Source organism: Anomaloglossus baeobatrachus, chromosome 5 (genome assembly GCF_048569485.1).
Source record: "Anomaloglossus baeobatrachus isolate aAnoBae1 chromosome 5, aAnoBae1.hap1, whole genome shotgun sequence".
Lineage (NCBI taxonomy): Eukaryota > Metazoa > Chordata > Amphibia > Anura > Aromobatidae > Anomaloglossus > Anomaloglossus baeobatrachus.
In genome coordinates this window covers 548,855,402-548,875,989 of record NC_134357.1, presented here as the reverse complement: position 1 = coordinate 548,875,989, position 20,588 = coordinate 548,855,402, and the positions used below count along the sequence as shown (strand labels likewise).

General features: G+C 40.2%; 1 protein-coding gene across 1 annotated transcript in view; it reads right to left on the bottom strand.

Moving 5' to 3' along the window:
* Positions 1–262: 262 nt before the first annotated feature.
* Positions 263–20,588, bottom strand: part of LOC142312963 (uncharacterized) — a 240,666-nt gene continuing 220,340 nt past the window's right edge. The window contains 1 exon segment of the mRNA XM_075351951.1: positions 263–2,279. Within this exon segment, the coding sequence (XP_075208066.1) occupies positions 1,504–2,279 (776 nt within the window). The 3' untranslated portion in view covers positions 263–1,503.

The window sequence follows — 20,588 nt, the reverse complement described above, 5'->3', positions numbered from 1 at the left end:
TCCTTTTAATTCCAAAAATTCATAAAAAAATTCTTAATTATATCAAGACATAAAATCAGATGGAAAATACATGGCAAATAGCATATGAACAACATTCACATTGTGAATAATAAGGACCCGCGTCCGAAACACGTTTGTTCTTCATATGATATTTGCCATGGATTTTCCATCTAATATGTCTTGATATAATGAAGTGTTTTAGGAATTTTTGGAAATAAAAGGATGATTTTATGAAGTTGACGATTTCTGGATATTCACCATTTCTTTTCTCCCGAGGCAGTTTTTCTGTCTGGATAAATTTGCCTTATATAGAAGTTATTCCAGAGCAGAGAACAGAATGTTTTCTAACATTTTTTCCAGTGAAATCCATGTTATTTTCGGTTTTATATGTTTTTTTGTCAGTCGATAAAAGTAGAGTAACACCCTGACATTATTCCCAGCAACGACCTGGGAGTCCGAGAAGCATCCAGGTATCTTTCTTATGCTATTCCCATTCCATTTGAGGGAGAGCAGAAAATCTACCTGATCCCCCCCCAAGCTCCTGGGAGGGTCTGCCAGAAAAATGCTTGAGTTTCACATTGAATTCTATTATACTCGTTACTTGAGACGAACATTTGAACATTACAAGCTGGTTGACTTGACTACCTAGCACCCACACATTTTAGTGCTTGCTCATCACTAATGCTTTATATCCAAAAGTCAACAAAAGAGGGACGATTGGCAAATCAAAATTTCCTTGTCTATTTCATGGCTTTACAAATGAATCTTTGGAACATTGTGAATTAGCAGGTTTAGAAAAAATGGTCGAATCATCAAGTTCTATGCCTTGCAGGCAATCCGTTCCAAATGATGGTTTAAAAAAAAAACTAGTATACTTAGCATGGAAAGGGATGACATTCACCAATGGCTCAGATGTTCTAAGAAGAAATGAATTGTAGATGTAACTAGTAATTTGTAATATTAACATGTTTATTATTGTCGTACAGAGAAGTTACAGACATTGTTCAGACATGGAGATTGTGCGCTGAAAGTGACTGTAATGAATGGCAGATTGCTGAGATTGGGAGTTAAAATAAAGAGTGTGGAGGACATTTTGGGCTATTTTTTTTAGGTGGTGGGGGCGAGGTTTGCAATATTTGTCCATATAGTGTATGTACATATACATAACAATGTGAAATATTCAATGCATATTGAATTTTACTTTTTATTTGCTTTTTGGATGAAAGATTAGTAACAACATATATTTTTAATGCTAATATACCGTAAGTTATAAAGTCATTTCAACGTCTCATTTAATGTCTGTCTGTGATATGTTTTATGTATAAGAGTTGCATAAAATATATAATTTCTCCCTGTGTGACTTATTTTTCATGGTAAAAAAATATTATAGTTCATTAAATCCTTTTTCACATTCTAAGTATGATAATGGCTTCTCCCCGTGTGGGATTGTTGATGTATAAGAAGGTAACATTTTTGGTTACAAAATATCCCACGTTCGGAACTTTAAAAAAGTTTCTCTTCTCTGTGAATTCTCTGGTGTTTAACAAGAGTTGAATTTTGTGCAAAACATTTTCCACATTCAAGACATAAATATGGCTTCTCCCCTGTGTGAGTATTCTGGTGACTAACAAGATTTGTTTTCTGGTTAAAACATTTCCCACATTCTAAACATGAATATGGCTTTTCCCCTGTGTGAGTTCTTTGGTGAATAAGAAGAGCTGATTTCCAATTAAAATATTTCCCACATTCTGAACATGAATATGCCTTATCACTGTTATGATTTATTTGATGTTTAACAAGATAACATTTACGTTCAAAGCATTTCCCACATTCTGAACATGTAAAAGGCTTTTCCCCTGTGTGAATTCTCTGATGTATATCAAGATGTTTTTTTTGTGCAAAACATTTTCCACATTCTGAACATGAATATACCATATCCCTTTTATGACTTATTTGATGTCTAATAAGATGCGATTTACGAGCAAAACATTTCTCACATTCTGAACATGAATATGGCTTCTCCCCTGTGTGACTTTTGTGGTGTCTATCAAGATGTGATTTCTGTACAAAACATTTCCCACATTCTGAACATGAATATGGCTTCTCTCCTGTGTGTGTTATTTGGTGTCTATCAAGATGTGATTTATTTAAGAAACATTTCCCACATTCTGAACATGAATATGGTTTCTCCCCAGTATGAATTCTCTCATGTCTAACAAGAACTGATTTCTGGCTAAAACATTTCCCACAGTTGGAACAAGAAAAACTATTCTCCTGTGTGTGAATTATTTGATGTTTATCAAATGATTTTTCGAAGAGAAAACTATTTTCATATTCTGAAAGTGAAATTAGATTCTTTGCTTTAAAAGCAGTTAGTTTTGTAATGCCTTTTTTGTAATTTTTTATTTTCTTACTATTCTGTAACAATTCAGAAGATAGGATCTGTTTCATAGGATCAGATGATAGATCTTTGCTGTGAAGGGATGATGCGATATCTGGAGTAATGGCAATCACTTCAATTGTATCCTGTGTGATAGCAAGTTCATCTGATTTATAAATTGAAGATGTTAGTTGTCCCTTTGTTGTCCTGGTACAGTCATCTGCCAAGAATAAAACCAGTTATTTTTGAATAATATATCCTTGAAATTTATATTTTAAAAGACCAAAATTTCTACTTTAAATGTCCATAGAAATTGCAAGTTATATAGCCAAATTTTATCATTTACTAAGACAATGACAGTTCACAGTCTTATAGAAAACCTCATAGTTTGAACCAGTAAAGTGTGGTGCTCAATTGTTTGTTCATTCTGCCTCCCAAATCTTGGCATTAAAACACTAAACTATTTCATGCAGCTGAAAATAAGATCAATAAAATATCAATAAAAACTTCTCCTCCTGCATAAAAACAAGCCCCCACTTAGGTCCATTATTAAAAACACAGTTTCCACTTTATCAGGGGTTCAGAAGCTCTTGAAAAGTGACATGGCTTACAAAAATCAATCCAGCAAAATTCACTTCCCCAAAAGTCAAATCTCTCCCTCACTTCTCAGTTTTGCAGTGTACCCAAACCATATTGAGCATTGAAAAATTTGGCACTGGTGTAGTGAGAAGAGCCCACTTAATTTAGGGTGTGCGTGTCTCCTGGAGCACAATCTGGGTACTATATGTTTAGTAATAAACTGGGATATTCGCAAATTTCACTCTCCAACATCCACTGTGTGCTAATTTCTGGAAAATGCTTATAGTGTCAAAATAGTCACTACTCCTATTGATGAATCCTTGGGTTATACTTTTCAAAATGGAGTCACTTCACGTGGTTTTCTATTACTCTAGTTTTCTGCCATTCTATCACATTAGGGCTTCTGCAAATGATGTCACATCTCCTCTGGGATCTGCTCCTGCGACATCTACTTCAGTCTCCAGGCGGCGCTGATGACGAAGGAGATGTTAAAACTACAAGCTACAGTCAGTTACAAAGCCACAGATTAGGGTGGTTGGGACCTGTAATACCATCCAGTTAAGCAAAATGGGTTTGTATACAGAGTATCTGACGTAATTAGAGATGAGCGAACATTTGCAGGTTTAATTCGCTGGCAACAATCGAACCAACCCTCCACTGGTTCGAACTTGGCACGAGCCTGGACCAAAATCAATGATTGGCAGTTCAAGTCTCCGCCCGCATATAGCCAGCCATATGCAGATCATATGCAGATCACTTCCGGGGGAGGTTGGGTGGGCTTTTTAATTATTTTTTTTGCTGGTATTTCACACTACATCTAATTACGCTGTTGTTACCCCCAGTGCGAGCCGTTCAAACACTCAAGCGGCTCGCAATGGGCTGAGTACCAGGCGTACTTAAGTACAGTGCTGATCACGTGAGTCTAGTTCGCGCGTAAAGCATCCGAACCCAAACTCTGTTTTTTAAAGTCGGTGTTCGGTTCGAAAACCAAACCTCGGGTTTGCTCATCTCCAGATGTAATCAAGCAAATTGGAAAAGACCACACCCCACTAAACCTGGAAGCAATTGCTGGAAGTTGCCAGATATATCCTTGTTTTCCTCTGGTTCAGTCCTTTGTGCTCAGCAAACGGCTTTGGTATTTGTTCCCTGTTGTGACCCCGGCCTGTTTACCGAATACTCTTGTGTGATCGTAATTTGTATTTTCTCTGCCTTTCTGGATCTGACTCAGCTACCTCATTATCCTTCTTGCCATCTCGCAGCATTAAACAGCAGCTAAAAAAAAACATGTGACATCCTCAACAAGAATGTATGATCAGGGGAGAGCTCTAACACTAAACCAGAGTTCCACTAATTTGTAATGGACCATTCGAGTTACTATGAGTCCTGACCAGAAAAGTAGAGGAAGTATTAGCGCTCCCAATTTCAATAATTTGGAATTCCTTAGGATCAAAAACATAATGGAGTTTGATGCGGAGTGATGCAATGAAACCAGGGCTCGAGTCAATGCATCTCCTGCAGTGGTGAATAAATGTCATCAAGAACGCACAGCTTAGAAATGTATCATGGCATCGGTGTAATATCATTTTTGGAGTTTATCGCAATCTTCTCTGAAATTAGTCGGTTTCAAAAGAAATTGAAAAGTCAGGATAAAGGGGAATATCTATTGCTATTGTACAGACATTCACACTTGGCTCTCACTGCAACATTTAATGTTGTCAAAATTTGTCCAGAAAACCTGGACCTGGTCTTCTAGGAACAATATGAGCACATTCAGCAGCACAAAATAGAGAGAAGGTAGATTCATCCAATAAGATATCAGGATTCTAGGAAGGAAACAGCATCAATACCCTCCGCTTTCTCTTAGAGGCTCTTCATAATATTTTTCTATCTAAGCACGTGGTCATTTCGCTTTGTAGTTTACAGATCTTGGCAGGTAAGGGTCAGCATCTTCTAATTCCAGGGGAAGTTTGATAACCCAGGTTATAAGCTCGATAGAAGAGGAGCATTTAATTACTAAAGTAATTTGAATAGTTTTGGGTGGAGGAGAATGGTATGATGTATTGAGAAAATGGTGATCACGTAATTGCGATATGGCCGGGCTAGACCAATAATAAACTAGACAAAGATGGTGTCAGGATTCTTACTGCAGATGGAACACTAATGGCTGGTATTATTTACTTTGATAATTTTGCTGCAATTCCACTCCTTACCATTGAAGGCTGATATTGTGTTTCTGAAATCGCCCTTTACTAAGATGGCCGATGCTGAACCTCTAGAAGCCATCTTGTTTCTTGTTTGGGCCTACATATAGCCACATGGAACTTCTCACTCATTGCTTGAGTATTGTGTCTAATCTTAAGTCTATCTCCTGAGAATTGTCCTAACCAGACTGTTCCCACTCCTTTCCTCCCTTGTTCCTAATGTGTAGTGGTAATTTCAAAAACTGCAACAACCACCTGCTGTTCTCTGCTCATGTTACACTAGCCAGTGGCAGAGTAATCTGTGACTTCTCTGCATTCAGTGGTCACTACTCACCTGGGCGGTTATCTGCAGGAATCTCCTCTTTACTCCACTCATCACCCCTCACATATGTCTCTGTAGTATTAATATGGGTCAGATCTTCACCCTGAAACAAATATTGTAAAGTCACAGACAGATGGAAAAGTCCCATCTATGATCAGCTCTAATCCTGCCATCTCCACCGCTCTCATTACACAAGTATAAAACATATAATACTGGAGGATAAAACAAGACTGAGCACAAGACCTTCACAGCCGTATACACATCATAGGGAGATTTCATGGCCCCTTCTCTCCATCTACCTGATGATCCTGAGGAACATCAAGATCTTCTTGTTTACAGTCCTGTGGTTGAAGAGGATGGGGACATCTCTCTGGTGTTGTCCTCTTACTGGATAGAACTGGAGGAGACACATACAGGGTCTGAGTTCACTCCTTACATACAGATAATTATAGGCCGTGTGTATTTAGTCCTGTCTATTACCTGGAGATGTGAGGGGCTGGGGAACCTCCATCATGACGTCCTTGTACAGATCTTTGTGTCTTTCTAAATACTCCCACTCCTCCATGGAGAAATAGACGGTGACGTCCTGACACCTTAAAGGAACCTGACACATACAATGATACAGTCATCCCCGATCCCTTCATAGCATTACTGTATAATGTCCCAGCATTCCCAGCAGTGTCACCTCTCCAGTCAGCAGCTCAATCATCTTGTAGGTGAGTTCTAGGATCTTCTGGTCATTGATGTCCTCATGTATCGGGGGGTGAGGTGGAGGCCCCGTGATTGGGCTCAGGGGTCTTCCCCATCCCTCAGACACAGGGTCCTGACAGCGCTCACTAGAGTTCTTCTTCACTACTGTGTAATCCTGGTTATGGAGAGACACAGTAATAAATCTCACTCCAGACATTTCCAGAGTCCTCACCTCTCCAGTTCTGTCCATCTGTTATTCCCATAGATAAGAATGATGTAATGTGACGTCATCAGAATCTCTCACCTCTCCAGTAAGCCGGAAGAGGATCTCTAGGGTGAGGTGTAATATCCTCTTTGCAATCTTTTCCCCATCCATAGCCATCCTTGATGGGTCAATAAGGAAAATTCTCCTATATAGAAGATCTCCACTGAGAGTATCCAATATTGTACGGGACCTGAATGGGAAGAAGTTGACGATGTAATAGCATAAAAGAAATCATGTAATAATATAATGACGAAACATATACCATATTTTTCATTTTATAAGACGCCCCGGATTATAAGACGCATCCCAAATTTGGAGGGAAAAGAAAAAGGTAAAAAAAAATAATATGGGGTCCGTTTATAATGTGGTGGTGTCTTACCAGGGAGGGGGGCCTGCAGAGGAGCGATGGTCACAGGAGGCAGGGGCGGTACTGGAGTATTGCAAGTAGTATAGAGGGGGGGACCAGATACTCACTGCGGGTGCTGCTCTGTGCGGGGCCAGCGACGCCGCTCTGTTGTGTGCGGGGCTGGTGATGGAGCAGTCGAGCGCCGAGCAGAACAGAGCAGCTGAGCACCGAGCAGAACGGAGGAGCCGAGCACTGAGCAGAACGGAGGAGCCGAGCGCCGAGCAGAACAGAGGAGCCGAGCGCCAAGCAGAACGGAGCAGTCGAGCGCCGAGCAGAACGGAGCAGCTGTGCACAGAGCAGCCGAGCAGAACGGAGCAGCCGTACACAAAGCAGCCGAGTAGGATGGAGCAGCCATGCACAGAACAGCCGAGCAGGATGGAGTAGCTGTGCACAGAGCAGCTGAGCAAGGTAGAGCAGCTGTGCACAGAGCAGCCGAGCAGGATTGAGCAGCCGTGCACAGAGCAGCCGAGCAGGACGGAGCAGCCGTGCACAGAGCAGCCGAACAGGATGGAGCAGCCGTGCACAGAGCAGCCGAGCAGGACGGAGCAGCCGTGCACAGAGCAGCCGAGCAGGACAGAGCAGCCGAGCAGGACGGAGTAGCCGTGCACAGAGCAGAACGGAGCGGCTCCAAACAGAAAGAGCGGCACAGTGCATTGCTTGGAGCATCTCCCTGCCTCATTTGATCCCTCTGCACAACCCCCCGGTAAGCTACATTCGGATTTTAAGACGCACCCCTCATTTTCCTCCCAAAGTTTTGGGAGGAAAAGTGCGTCTTATAATCCGAAAAATACGGTATCTATTTTTTTTGTCTCGTATGGACTTAAACATAAGTTGAATTTCTAATTAAGAGATCTCCATGCTCTCAATCACTGGCTATGTCGGTCACTGCTTTGGCTACTAAATGATTGTAGGGGTGTCTTGTTAGTTAGGACTCACTAGGGAATACAGACTGGCGGGAACCCAAGTAGTGGAGGCACTTGAGTAGGGGGAGAACATTAATATATTCATTTTTTTTTATTACTTTACAAAACTAGAATAATTAGAAAAAAAGATCTGACCTTGGAAGAAGCAGTGGCGAAACATGCGCCGGGCATTAAGATGACTCAGCTACTTAATTCTTTCGCCGCACCTCTGATGTATATTCATTTGCGAGTATATTTATCTCTTAACTAAAACCACTATGCACTTTTAACTGCATTATCCGTTGTACATTCTATTTGTGAGTATGGAGATTTTAATGAACCTGACATATATATATATATATATAATATGATATGGAACTATTAGACCTTTGCTCTTTGTAATGTTATTACATAATTGTCTGTAAAAGGGAAGCATTTGCATTTAATAACCTAATCAATTTCCATCTATGAATACTATACTCAGGAAAAATATGAGATTTTTTTCTGTTGGAGGCCATATATATGTCAAGGCCATTGTCACACCTATGATTTGAGCAGCTGGTAAACGCTGTTCTAATTTGCCTAGTGTCAAATCGCCTCACGAGTTGCTCCTGGCAACACATCCAGCACTGCAACATTCTCCTGTTGCTGGAGAGTCTCAAACAAGGTGTAGTAAGGTGTGGTCAGAGCAGGAGTGTAATCAACGGCCTCCTGTAAGTGGCCAATCCACTCTCAGTAGCGGATTTATAACTCCTCCTTCCACACTTTACCTGAGTTTTGGTGCAAGTCAGTTTATTTCTTGTTCCCTCACTGGCTGTATTTCCATTTTTTTAAATGTGTTAAATTAATATTATAAAATATTGTAATATAAAATTATTAAACAACCAAAATATAACAGGTACAAGTTAGAGAAATAAAAAGCGTATAAACACAGGAACACAATAAGAAGGAATCACAGCATAGTCATGAATAACACAGCAGAGTCCTAAAATGAATCATTGCAGAGTAACAGTGCTCTTATCCAGCATAAAGAAGCTGTGCACCTGAAGTATATAAAACTACTAAAAGTAAAACCAAAATACCAGAGTAATCACTTCTGTCGTCAGGTACCAACCTTAAAGTATTTTGAAAGGACACAAGTCCATAATTAACAGAATACATCTCATAGGTAAAAGGAAAAATATCTTATGCAACTACAATCAAATGGGTATTGTCAAGGGAGGAGTTCCACATCTCCCAGACCTTAGCACACTTTTCAGGGCATCCCCTATTTTGGTATAAAATTTGTTCGAATGGAATCATTTTATTGATCCCCAGCCCGTGTAGTAGGGTGAGAGATGCTCATCCAACGCAAGGCTATGAGTTTCCTAGCCATAAAAAGAGTTTCCCGTAGGAAAATCTTAACGCAGTGAGTCCAAGACCCCTCATCCATACCCCTGAGATGACAGAGCAATATCAAGGTGTATAGGGAAAGAAGCCAGGGAGGACATAATTGCAACAAGCCGTTCGAGGGTGCATACTGTTGTTCGAGATGTGAGCAAGTTGCACATTTGGAAGCCCAGATACTGGATCTAAATGAGCAGCTGGCAACTCTGAGATGCATTAGCAATATGGAAAGGAGTCTGCTGCTCACTGAGCAGCAGCTTGCTGGGTCAGATGTGGGGGAGGATCGTAGTAGGGAGCGGCAGGACGGTGAGGTAGGTAGCTGGGTGACAGTTAGAAAGGGGGGTAAAGGGAAAAGTGCTAGGAAGGCTAGTCCTGAACTGACACACCCCAATAGGTTTGCAAACTTGGCAGATGAGGGGGATGTCATTACAGGGGTAGCATTGCTGCAGCAAGGCATGACCTCTGAACGCCAGTGGAGTGTCTACTCCAGTAAGGGGGGGAATAGGAGTGCAGGGCAGGCAAGACAGGTACTGGTAGTGGGGGACTCAATTATTAGGGGGACAGATAGGGCAATCTGTCACAAAGACAGGGATCGCCGAACAGTGTGTTGTCTTCCTGGCGCTCGAGTTCGGCACATCGCTGATCGGGTTGACAGATTACTGGGAGGGGCTGGGGAGGTCCCAGCGGTCATTGTACACATTGGCACAAATGACAAAGTTAGAGGTAGGTGGAAGGTCCTTAAAGATGATTTCAGGGAATTAGGTTGTAAGCTTAAAGCATGGACCTCAAAGGTGGTATTTTCAGAAATACTACCTGTGCCACGAGCCACACCAGAGAGGCAAAGAGAGATCAGGGAGGTTAACAGGTGGCTCAGGAATTGGTGTAGGAAAGAGGGTTTTGGGTTCCTGGAGAATTGGGCCGACTTTTCAGTTGGCTACAGATTCTATGCTAGGGATGGGCTGCATCTTAATGGGGAAGGTGCAGCTCTGCTGGGGCAGAAAATGGCTAGAAGGTTGGAGGAGTGTTTAAACTAGGAATGGGGGGCGAGGGTATTCACTTTATAGAAGGGGAATGTAGTGCAGATAGTGACCAGGGCACAAGTAATGAAATTGGGGGTGGTACGGGGGGAAGGGTTAGAACAGTTAATACAGTAAGCAGGAATACAGGTACAGAGTCATACGTAACGTGCATGTACACTAATGCCCGAAGCCTCACAAATAAGGTGGAGGAATTAGAATTAATATTGTTGGAAGAAAATTATGATATAGTGGGGATATCAGAGACATGGCTGGATGAGAGCTATGACTGGGCTGTTAATTTACAGGGTTATAGCCTATTCAGGAATGACCGTACAAATAAGCGAGGGGGAGGTGTGTGTCTATATGTAAAATCATCCTTAAAACCCATCCTGCGTGACAACATATGTGAGGGTACTGAGAATGTAGAGTCCCTATGGGTGGAGATAAGGGGGGGGAGAATGAATAATAAAATACTGATATGGGTGTGTTATAAGACGCCGAATATTATGGAAGAGGTAGAGAATCTCCTCATAAAGCAAATTGATAAAGCAGCGAGTCTCGGAGAGGTAATTATTATGGGGGACTTTAACTATCCTGATATAAATTGGGGAACAGAAACTTGCAGTTCCAGCAAAGGAAATAGATTTTTGATAACAATGAAAGATAATTACCTTTCACAAATGGTACAGGACCCCACAAGAGGGGGAGCACTACTAGACCTTGTACTAACCAATAGGCCAGACCGCATATCAAATATACAAGTTGGGGGTTACTTGGGGAATAGTGATCACAAAATAATAAGTTTTCATGTATTCTTTAGTAAGATGTCTAGTAGAGGGGCTACAAGGACACTAAACTTCAGGAAAGCAAATTTTAAACGGTTGAGAGATGATCTTAGTGCAATAAACTGGGATGATGTACTAAGTAATAAAAGTACACAAAGCAAATGGGAGACTTTTATGAGCATCCTGAATAGGGCTTGTGCAGAAAATATACCCTATGGGAACAAACATGCTAGAAATAGGAGGAAACCCCTGTGGCTAAATAGAGCTGTAAGGGAAGCAATAAAAGAAAAACAGAAAGCCTTAAAAGAATTAAAGAGGGTAGGTAGTGATGAGGCATTATATAATTATAGAAAATTAAATAAAATATGTAAAAAGCAAATTAAGTTAGCTAAGTTTGAGACAGAGAGACTCATTGCGAGAGAAAGTAAAAATAATCCTAAAATATTCTTTAACTACATAAACAGTAAAAAACTGAAAAGCGATAGTGTTGGCCCCCTTAAAAATAGTCTTGGTGAAATGGTGGAAGGGGATGAGGGTAAAGCCAACCTGCTGAATGACTTTTTTTCTACGGTTTTTATACAAGAAAATGCCATGGCAGATGACATGACCAGTGATACCATAAATTCACCCTTGAATATTACCTGCTTAACCCAGCAGGAAGTACGCCGCTGCCTCGAAATCACTAAGGTTGACAAATCTCCGGGCCCGGATGGCATACACCCCAGAGTACTACAGGAATTGAGTTCTGTGATAGATAGACCATTATTTTTAATCTTCTCAGATTCCTTAATAACAGGGTCGGTACCGCAGGATTGGCGCATAGCAAATGTGGTGCCAATATTCAAAAAGGGGACAAAAACTGAGCCGGGAAATTATAGGCCGGTAAGTTTAACCTCTACGGTTGGTAAAATCCTTGAGGGTTTCTTGAGAGATGCTATACTGGAGTATCTCAAGAAAAATAACCTTATGACAGAGTATCAACATGGGTTTATGAGGGATCGATCCTGTCAAACTAATTTGATCAGCTTCTATGAAGAGGTAAGTTCAAGTCTGGACCAGGGAAATGCAGTGGATGTTGTGTATATGGACTTTTCAAAAGCTTTTGATACGGTGCCACACAAAAGGTTGGTACATAAAATGAGAATAATGGGGATAGGGGAAAATATGTGTAACTGGGTTAAAAACTGGCTCAGTGATAGGAAACAAAGGGTGGTTATTAATGGTACGTACTCGGACTGGGTCTCAGTTCATAGTGGGGTACCACAGGGGTCAGTATTGGGCCCGCTTCTTTTCAACATATTTATAAATGACCTTGTTGGGGGCATGCGGAGTAGAATTTCAATATTTGCAGATGATACTAAACTCTGCAGGGTAATCAATACAGAGGAGGATAATTTTATATTACAGGGAGATTTATGTAAATTGGAGGATTGGGCTGAGAAGTGGCAATTGAAGTTTAATGTAGATAAATGTAAGGTCATGCACTTGGGTAGAGGAAATAACATTTATGATTATGTACTTAATTGTAGAACACTGGGTAAAACAGACACAGAAAAAGACTTGGGTGTATGGGTGGATGGTAAACTTCACTTTAGTGGACAGTGTCAGGCAACTGCTGCCAGGGCTAATAAAATAATGGGATGTATTAAAAGAGGTATAAGTGTTCATGAAAAAAATATAGTTCTACCTCTGTACAAGTCACTAGTGCGACCGCACTTAGAATACTGTGTACAATTCTGGTCACTGATATATAAGAAGGACATAGCTGAACTGGAGAGGGTGCAGAGAAGAGCCACCAAGATTATTAGAGGAATGGGTGGGCTGCAATACCAAGACAGGTTATTAAACTTGGGGTTATTTAGTTTGGAAAAACGAAGGCTTAGGGGGGATCTAATCACAATGTATAAATATATGAGGGGACAGTACAGAGACCTTTCCAAAGATCTTTTTACACCTAGGCCTGCGACTGGAACACGGGGGCATCCGCTACGTCTTGAGGAAAGAAGGTTTAATCATAATCACAGACGAGGATTCTTTACTGTACGAGCAGTGAGACTATGGAACTCTCTGCCGCATGATGTTGTAATGAGTGATTCACTACTAACATTTAAGCAGAGCCTGGATGCCTTTCTTGAAAAATTTAATATTACCAGTTATGTATATTAGATTTTATGACAGGGTATTGATCCAGGGAACTAGTCTGATTGCCGGATGTGGAGTCAGGAAGGAAATTTTTCCCCATTGGAACTTGTTTGCCACATTGGGGTTTTTTTTTGCCTTCCTCTGGATCAACATGTTAGGCTACGGGTTGAACTAGATGGACTTAGAGTCTCCCTTCAACCTTAAAAACTATGATACTATGATACTATGAACAACCTCTCGCCAAAAGGAGGCAATTAACAGGCAATTTTAAATCATGTGGATAAAGTTTGCATCTTCCATATGACATCATAAATAGGGCTGAGCGGATCCGAACTGTAAAAGTCCGGATCCACGTGGTTTCAAAGATGCCTGGGTGCCGGACCTGGATCCGGGTGAACTGGGAAAAATAATAGAAAAATAAAGAAAAACAGAAATAAAACAGCGTTTCATACTTACCGAGACTTGGTGTCATGGTGGCACACTGCTTCCGGGTCACGCAAACACTTCATGTACTGTGCATTGTATACACACAGCTTTCCGTGTTTTCCTCGCCCACCGGTCGTACTCTCGTCTGTGATTGGTTGCAGGCAGACATTCCCCAGCCTGTGACAGTATCTCCCTGCCATGCAGTCATAGCGGCTCAGTCATTGTCTGCACAGCCTGTGGTCGTGCTCTATGGCTGCTGGCTGTGTTATGTAGCAGGGCTGAAGTGGCGTGGGACCTCATGTGGATTACACCAGACCTGCAGGGTGTTGGGGGTTAATAAAGTGTTTACTCAAGAAGTAGGAGGGCACCAAATCCTGGGATCACCCCTGGCACTGAAAGCTAATGTTTAATAAAGAGGAAAGAAGTGCCAAAAAATTGCGGGATCACCATGTATATAATTAATCAAAAATGTATTATATATCAGAGAACATCAAAACACATTTGTGTCACACAACACCAAAAGGTATCACAACAACCATAGACAAATTTTAAAAACATTTAAAAACATACAAAAAAGAGACCATGTGATTCCCTATATAAAATGGACCAAGATTCTAACCAAGCTAGCTGGTATAATAAACAGATCAGAAGTTAGTTAAATTTTCAAACCACATGATGTTGCAACATAGCAAAAAATGTGCTATAGCGCTTCACAAATAATTATAATACATATTAAACCCAGCAACAGCTTATAATGCAGTCATGATAGACCCTAATATTTAGACAAAGCAGCCCTGTGCAAAAAAATGATGAAAACCCCAATATCTCAACTAGCATAACCCCAGGTTGAACCTGAGCACCACAATTCCCAGAGCTGCAGCCTGATAATCCCTGGCCCTGGGCTGAGAAAATGAGTGCAGAAAATAGGCTGCCTCAAGTGAGACAGATCTTTGCCTCAGCTCGTGTATCTATGCAGCAAAGTCCAAGGGGATAAAGCAGGATAATGCAAAGCACAAAGCTGTTTGAAGGTCCAGGGAATCACCTTACCCATTTTATATAGGGAATCGCATGGTCTCTTTTTTGTATGTTTTTAAATGTTTTTAAAATTTGTCTATGGTTGTTGTGATACCTTTTGGTGTTGTGTGAACCAAATGTCTTTTGATGTTCTCTGATATATAATACATTTTTGATTAATTATATATATGGTGATCCCTCAATTTTTTGGCACTTCTTTCCTCTTTATTAAGGGTTAATAAAGTGTGATGCAGGTATCTCATAGACACCTGTGCTGTCACTAACCTAGGGTTTAGTAGCAGCTGTGCACTGCTGAATGATCCAATGTTGTCCTAAATGACTGATGATGATAAATATAAGCCCCCTGTGTGTAATCAAGTCTCCGTATAAATGCACCTGCTCTGTAATAGTCTCAGTGTTCTGTTTGAAGCTCAGTTAGCATCATGAAGACCAAGGAACACAACAGGCAGGTCCGTGATACTGTTGTGGAGAAGTTTAAAGCCGGATTTGGTTAAAAAAAGAATTCCAATACCAGGAATTCCTCGTAACGCATTTGGTTAGATTGCTAGTGTTAATGCTATTTGAATCAAATTTACCTTGATACACTATGATAGACATTATTTTGTATGTGAATCAATAATATATTCTTTCTAATACTTTCCTTTTTGTACATTGATGATTTGAAAACTAATAAAAATTTATTGTTTAAAAAAAAGAATTCCAAAACTTTAAACATCCCAAGGAGCACTGTGCCAGTGATCATATTGAAATGGAAGGAGTATCATACCACTGCAAATCTACCAAGACCCGGCCGTCCATCCAAACTTTCATCTCAAACAAGGAGAAGACTGATCAGAGATGCAGCCAAGAGACCCATGATCACTCTGGATGACCTGCAGAGATCTACTGCTGAGGTGGGAGAGTCTGTCCATAGGACAACAATCAGTCGTACACTGCACAAATTCTGCCTTTATGGAAGAGTGACAAGGAGAAAGCCATTCCTCAAAGATATCCATAAAAAGTGTTGTTTAAAGTTTGCCACAAGGCACCTGGGAGACACACTAAACATGTGGAAGAAGATGGTCAGATGAAAACAAAATCCAACTATTTATGCACAATGCCAAACGATATGTTTGGTGTAAAAGCAACACAGCTCATCACCCTGAACACACCATCCCCACTGTCAAACATGGTGGTGGCAGCATCATGGTTTGGACCTGCTTTTCTTCAGCAGGGACAGGAAAAATGGTTAAAATTGATTGGAAGATGGATGGAGCCAAATAAAGGACCATTTTTGAAGAAAACCTGTTGGAGTTTGCAAAAGACCTGAGACTGGGACGGAGATTTGTCTTCCAACAAGACAATGATCCCAAACATAAAGCAAAATCTACAATGGAATGGTTCACAAATAAACAAAACCAGGTGTTAGAATGGCCAAGTCACAGTCCAGACCTGAATCCAATCGAGAATCTGTGTAAAGAGTTGAAAACTGCTGTTCACAAACGCTCTCCATCCAACTTCACTCAGCTCAAGCTGTTTGCAAGGGAAAAATGGGCACAAATTTCAGTCTCTCGATGGGCAAAACTGATAGAGACCTACCCCAAGCGACTTGCAGCTGTAATCACAGCAAAAGGTGGCGTTACAAAGTATTAACTTAAGGGGACGAATAATATTGCACGCCCCAATTTTCAGTTATTTATTTTTTAAAAAAGGTTAAAATAAGCAATAAATTTTGTTCAACTTCACAATTGTGTCCCACTTGTTGTTGATTCTTCACCATAACATTAAAATTTTTAAATTTTTATCTTTATGTATGAAGCCTGAAATGTGGGAAAAGGTTGAGAAATTTAAGGGAGCCGAATACCTTCGCAAGGCACTGTAAGACAACCTCTCAGATATGTTTCAAGAGTGTCCCACAAAAGGTTGGTGTGACGGAGCTTTGTGTGCGCATTTATGAAGCCGTCTAGTTTTTCGGGGATTCTGTCATTAGGCCTAATCAGTTTCAGCCAGAAGGTTTTTAATTTCTAAATTGGCCGTTGCACCAACTGAGTAAATTTGAGTGAAAGTATCACAGGATTATGATCCGAAGAGCCCCTATTACCATGTTCTATTCCCTCCACCCACATGGCAAGACTGCTAGACCCAAATATATATTCCAGACGGGAAAGTGTGCACTTGGTTGAAGAGTGGCATGTGTACTCCCTCACCTCTGGATGGCACAGGCTCCACAGGTCAAGCCAGCCATTGCCATTTATATAGACTGATAGCCCAGTGGGGGGTGAAGCCACATCAGGGGCGACAGTGTCTAGGTGAAGTCTGTCCAAGTCATTATGCATAACTAGGTTGAACTCCCCATACATAAAATATAAGCATCTTGGTAATTTAAAGCAAAACTGACTGCATTTTTTATAATCACCAGGTTAGCAGGGGGAGGATTATGTATAAAGATGAGGAAATACTCCTCAGAATAGTAGCTTCATATATATACTAGTTAATAGTAGCATCAACAAATACAAATCTTATCTTCGGGTCCCTATGAGTGGCTTTAAGATCCCAGCGAAGTGACTTACTTATAAACAGGGAAACCCCCCTGGAATAACTTGTATAAAAAGCATGTATGGCCCACAGTACCCAAGTCAGCAGGGCTGTGGAGTCAGAGTCGTGGAGTCGGAGCTCATTTTGGTGGAGTCGGAGTCTGTATAAAATGCACCGACTCCGACTCCTAAAATATATAATAAATTGGGGACAGGAGTGCAATGCAGAATGGGCTTAATATTTTACTAAATAATAACATTTAGTATAATGCTTATATTTAAGTGAAAAATTTATTGTAGTGCAATGTGAACATCAGACATTTCATTATTTTTATGATACAATAATCAAGATATTTAGATAGAACATAAAATATATTTACTGGAATACGACTTTAGAACACAAAAAATAAATTGTAAATATGTAATACAATATGTAATATATATATATATATATATATATATATATATATATACACACACACACACACAAGATATATATGTAATCTTCTGTATTACATAGTGTATTACATATTTACAATTTATTACAGTTTTTTGTGTTCTAAAGTTATATTCCAATAAATATATTTTATGTTCTGTCCAAATATCTTGATTATTATATCATAAAAATTATTAAATGTCTGATGTTCACATACACATGTTCATGTACTACAACAAAATTTTCACCTAACTATAAGCAATATATGTAAGAGTCGTAGTCGTAGTCGGTGCAAGAGAAATTGAGGAGTCGGAGTCGAAGGTTTGGCTTACTGACTCCACAGCCCTGCAAGTCAGGTGTGTTTATACCAAGGCCACTATATGAGGTTTATATAGTCTAATTTGTGAGAAGAATTTGACCCTTTTACCTGGGGACTTAAGGCCCCTTACATGTCACACCAGATATTTGAAGTCAGAACACATCATAATCCATAACAATATAGGTAGCGTAAGCTGGAATCTCTACCATTACCCCCCATCCACTTTCAATATAGCTGCATTCTCAAATCAATCAGCCCACCAACACTTCCACCCCACACGGCATCCTGTAAGAGTAAGGGGTTAGAACAATGGTTACTATATAAACAAGAACAGCAGTTTAAATAGAAACCACACGAAAAACTTGAACATGAACAAAGGAAAACATGAGCGTTATCCATTGCTCTTTGAGTTGTACCACCACTGGTGCCAGTGTTGGATATACTGTAGATGTTATAGCCTCCGCAATAAGAGAGTATTTCGGCTATATGAAAAAAGAACGACACTATGGGAGAATGAGTAGTTCCATCTCAACTGTTCAAAGCAGAACAGCTAACCAGAAAAATAAAGTCACTTTGCCATGCATCCTACGTGCAGCTAAAGAAATTGTGCAGCCTCATCCGGGGTGGAAAAGAACAACGACTTGCCCTAATGGATAACCCGGAGACCAGCAGGGTAGACCATTGAGTATGAGACATTTCATTCTCTGAGTGATTTTTTTGACCTTTAAGAATCAGGCTCTCTTTTTTTAGAAGTTTTAATTTCTCCGTTAAATACCATTCTATTAGTCACTGCCCATTGTTTCAGCTTAACCAGATCCTTCTGAATCCATTCTTTGTCTTCTCTAGTATAAATTATCACTCCTAGATTTTAATAGTCTGCAAATGTAATTAGTTTACCTACAGAACCCTTATCTAGATCATTTAGAAAAATGTTGAACAACACTGGAGCCAAAACAGATCCTTGTGGTATCCCACTTCAAACACTCTCCAAATTGGAAGTGCACCCATTTATTACCACTCCTTGGTACGATCACTAAGCCAGTAATGAATCCACCTAACCGTAGCCTTGTCAATCCCATACTTGGTTATTTTTTCAATGAGGAAAGCATGAGATATTTTATCAAATGCTTTGCTGAAGTGGAGATACTATATACTGCCGCATTTCCCTGATCCACCCAATCAGTAACTCCATCATAGAAGGAAATTAGATTAGTCTGGTATGACTTTTTTGCTACAAACCCTTGCTGGCTCTGATTAATTATTGTATTTTTATCCAACTTCTTACATACATGCTGTTTAATAATTTGTTCAAAGATCTCCCTGGCACAAAAGTAAGGCCACTGGCCTGTGATTTCCTGGCTCCATGTTCTTTTCTTTTTTGAAAATGGGGACATTTTCGCTTCTCCAATTTTCTGAGATTTCTGTTCTTCGGGAATTTTCCTACCATCTTTCGGGTCCATTAAAATCTGACAAGTCCAACCTTAATGTCTGAGTCTTCGAAGGTCTTCCTCCTCATTTAATCCAAAATTTGAGGTTAGCATTCTCGCTGCCTCCTAAATTTCCAATCACCTTTACTTCCTCAACCATATCCTTCTTGTTGGTAAGAATTAAGGTCCAAGATGGCAGATTCTCTTGTTTTCTCTTCAACCTTTTGAATGATAATGTTGTTATAGAGAGAAGATAAACATTTTCTGGACCCATTACTTTTGCCTGAGAGAGATTCTCAATAAATATCTGGAAAATAAAAATCTCTCATGATCACTATGTTGTACTTTTTCAAGAACAAAGACATCTGTTGTAGAAAGAGTTTAAAGAGTTTATCCATATCTTCAGTCTGTCCAGGTGGCCTATAGTAAACAGATAAAATGGTGTCCTTTCTGTTCTTCACTCCTTTTATTACTTGGATTTCTGTGGAAATAGATGCTTTCCTGACATACAATGTAACACCTCCTCCCATCTTTTTAAGCCTGCTTCTTATAAATAAGTTGTAGCCTTTAAGGTTTGTATTCCAATCATTTGTATCATCCCAACAGGTTTCAGTGATGCCTATGACATCCTCTCTCTCTTCCTGTGTTAGCACCTCCATTTCTCCTTGCTTCCATGCTTTGTGCCTTTGTATAGACATTTTAGTTTGCAGTCGGTTTCACTTGCTCTTCTGTTTTCATTCAGAATTTGTTGTCTTTGTTTTTTTATTTCCACTTCTAATAGTAGAGTTCTCAAAAGAATTCCATTAGCTGCATATTTTTTCCTGGCTGTATATTTCCCATCCCATATTAGAATCATAGAATGTTAGAGTTGGAAGAGACCTACAGGATCATCTGGTCCAACCCCCTGCTCACAGCAGGATTCACTATATCATCCCACAGAGATGTCTGTCCAGCCTCTGTTTGAAGACTTTCATTGAAGGGGAACTCACTATCTCTAGTGGGAGCCTGTTCCACTCATTGATCACCCTCATTGTCAAAACATTTTTTTCTAATATCTAATCTCCCAATCAATTCATCCCATTACTCCTAATCTTTACATGTGCACATGAGAATAGGACTGATCCCTCCACAGTGTGACATCCCTTGAGATATTTGTAAACAGCTATTGTCTCCTCTCAGTCTTCTTTTTTGCAAGCTAAACATCTCCAAAACATTTCCAAATCTGGGGCATATGCATCACAGGAGGGGCTGGAGAATATACATCACATGAGGGGCTGGGAGCATATACATCACACGAGGGGCTGGGAGCATATACATCACATGAGGGGCTGGGAGCATATACATCACACGAGGGG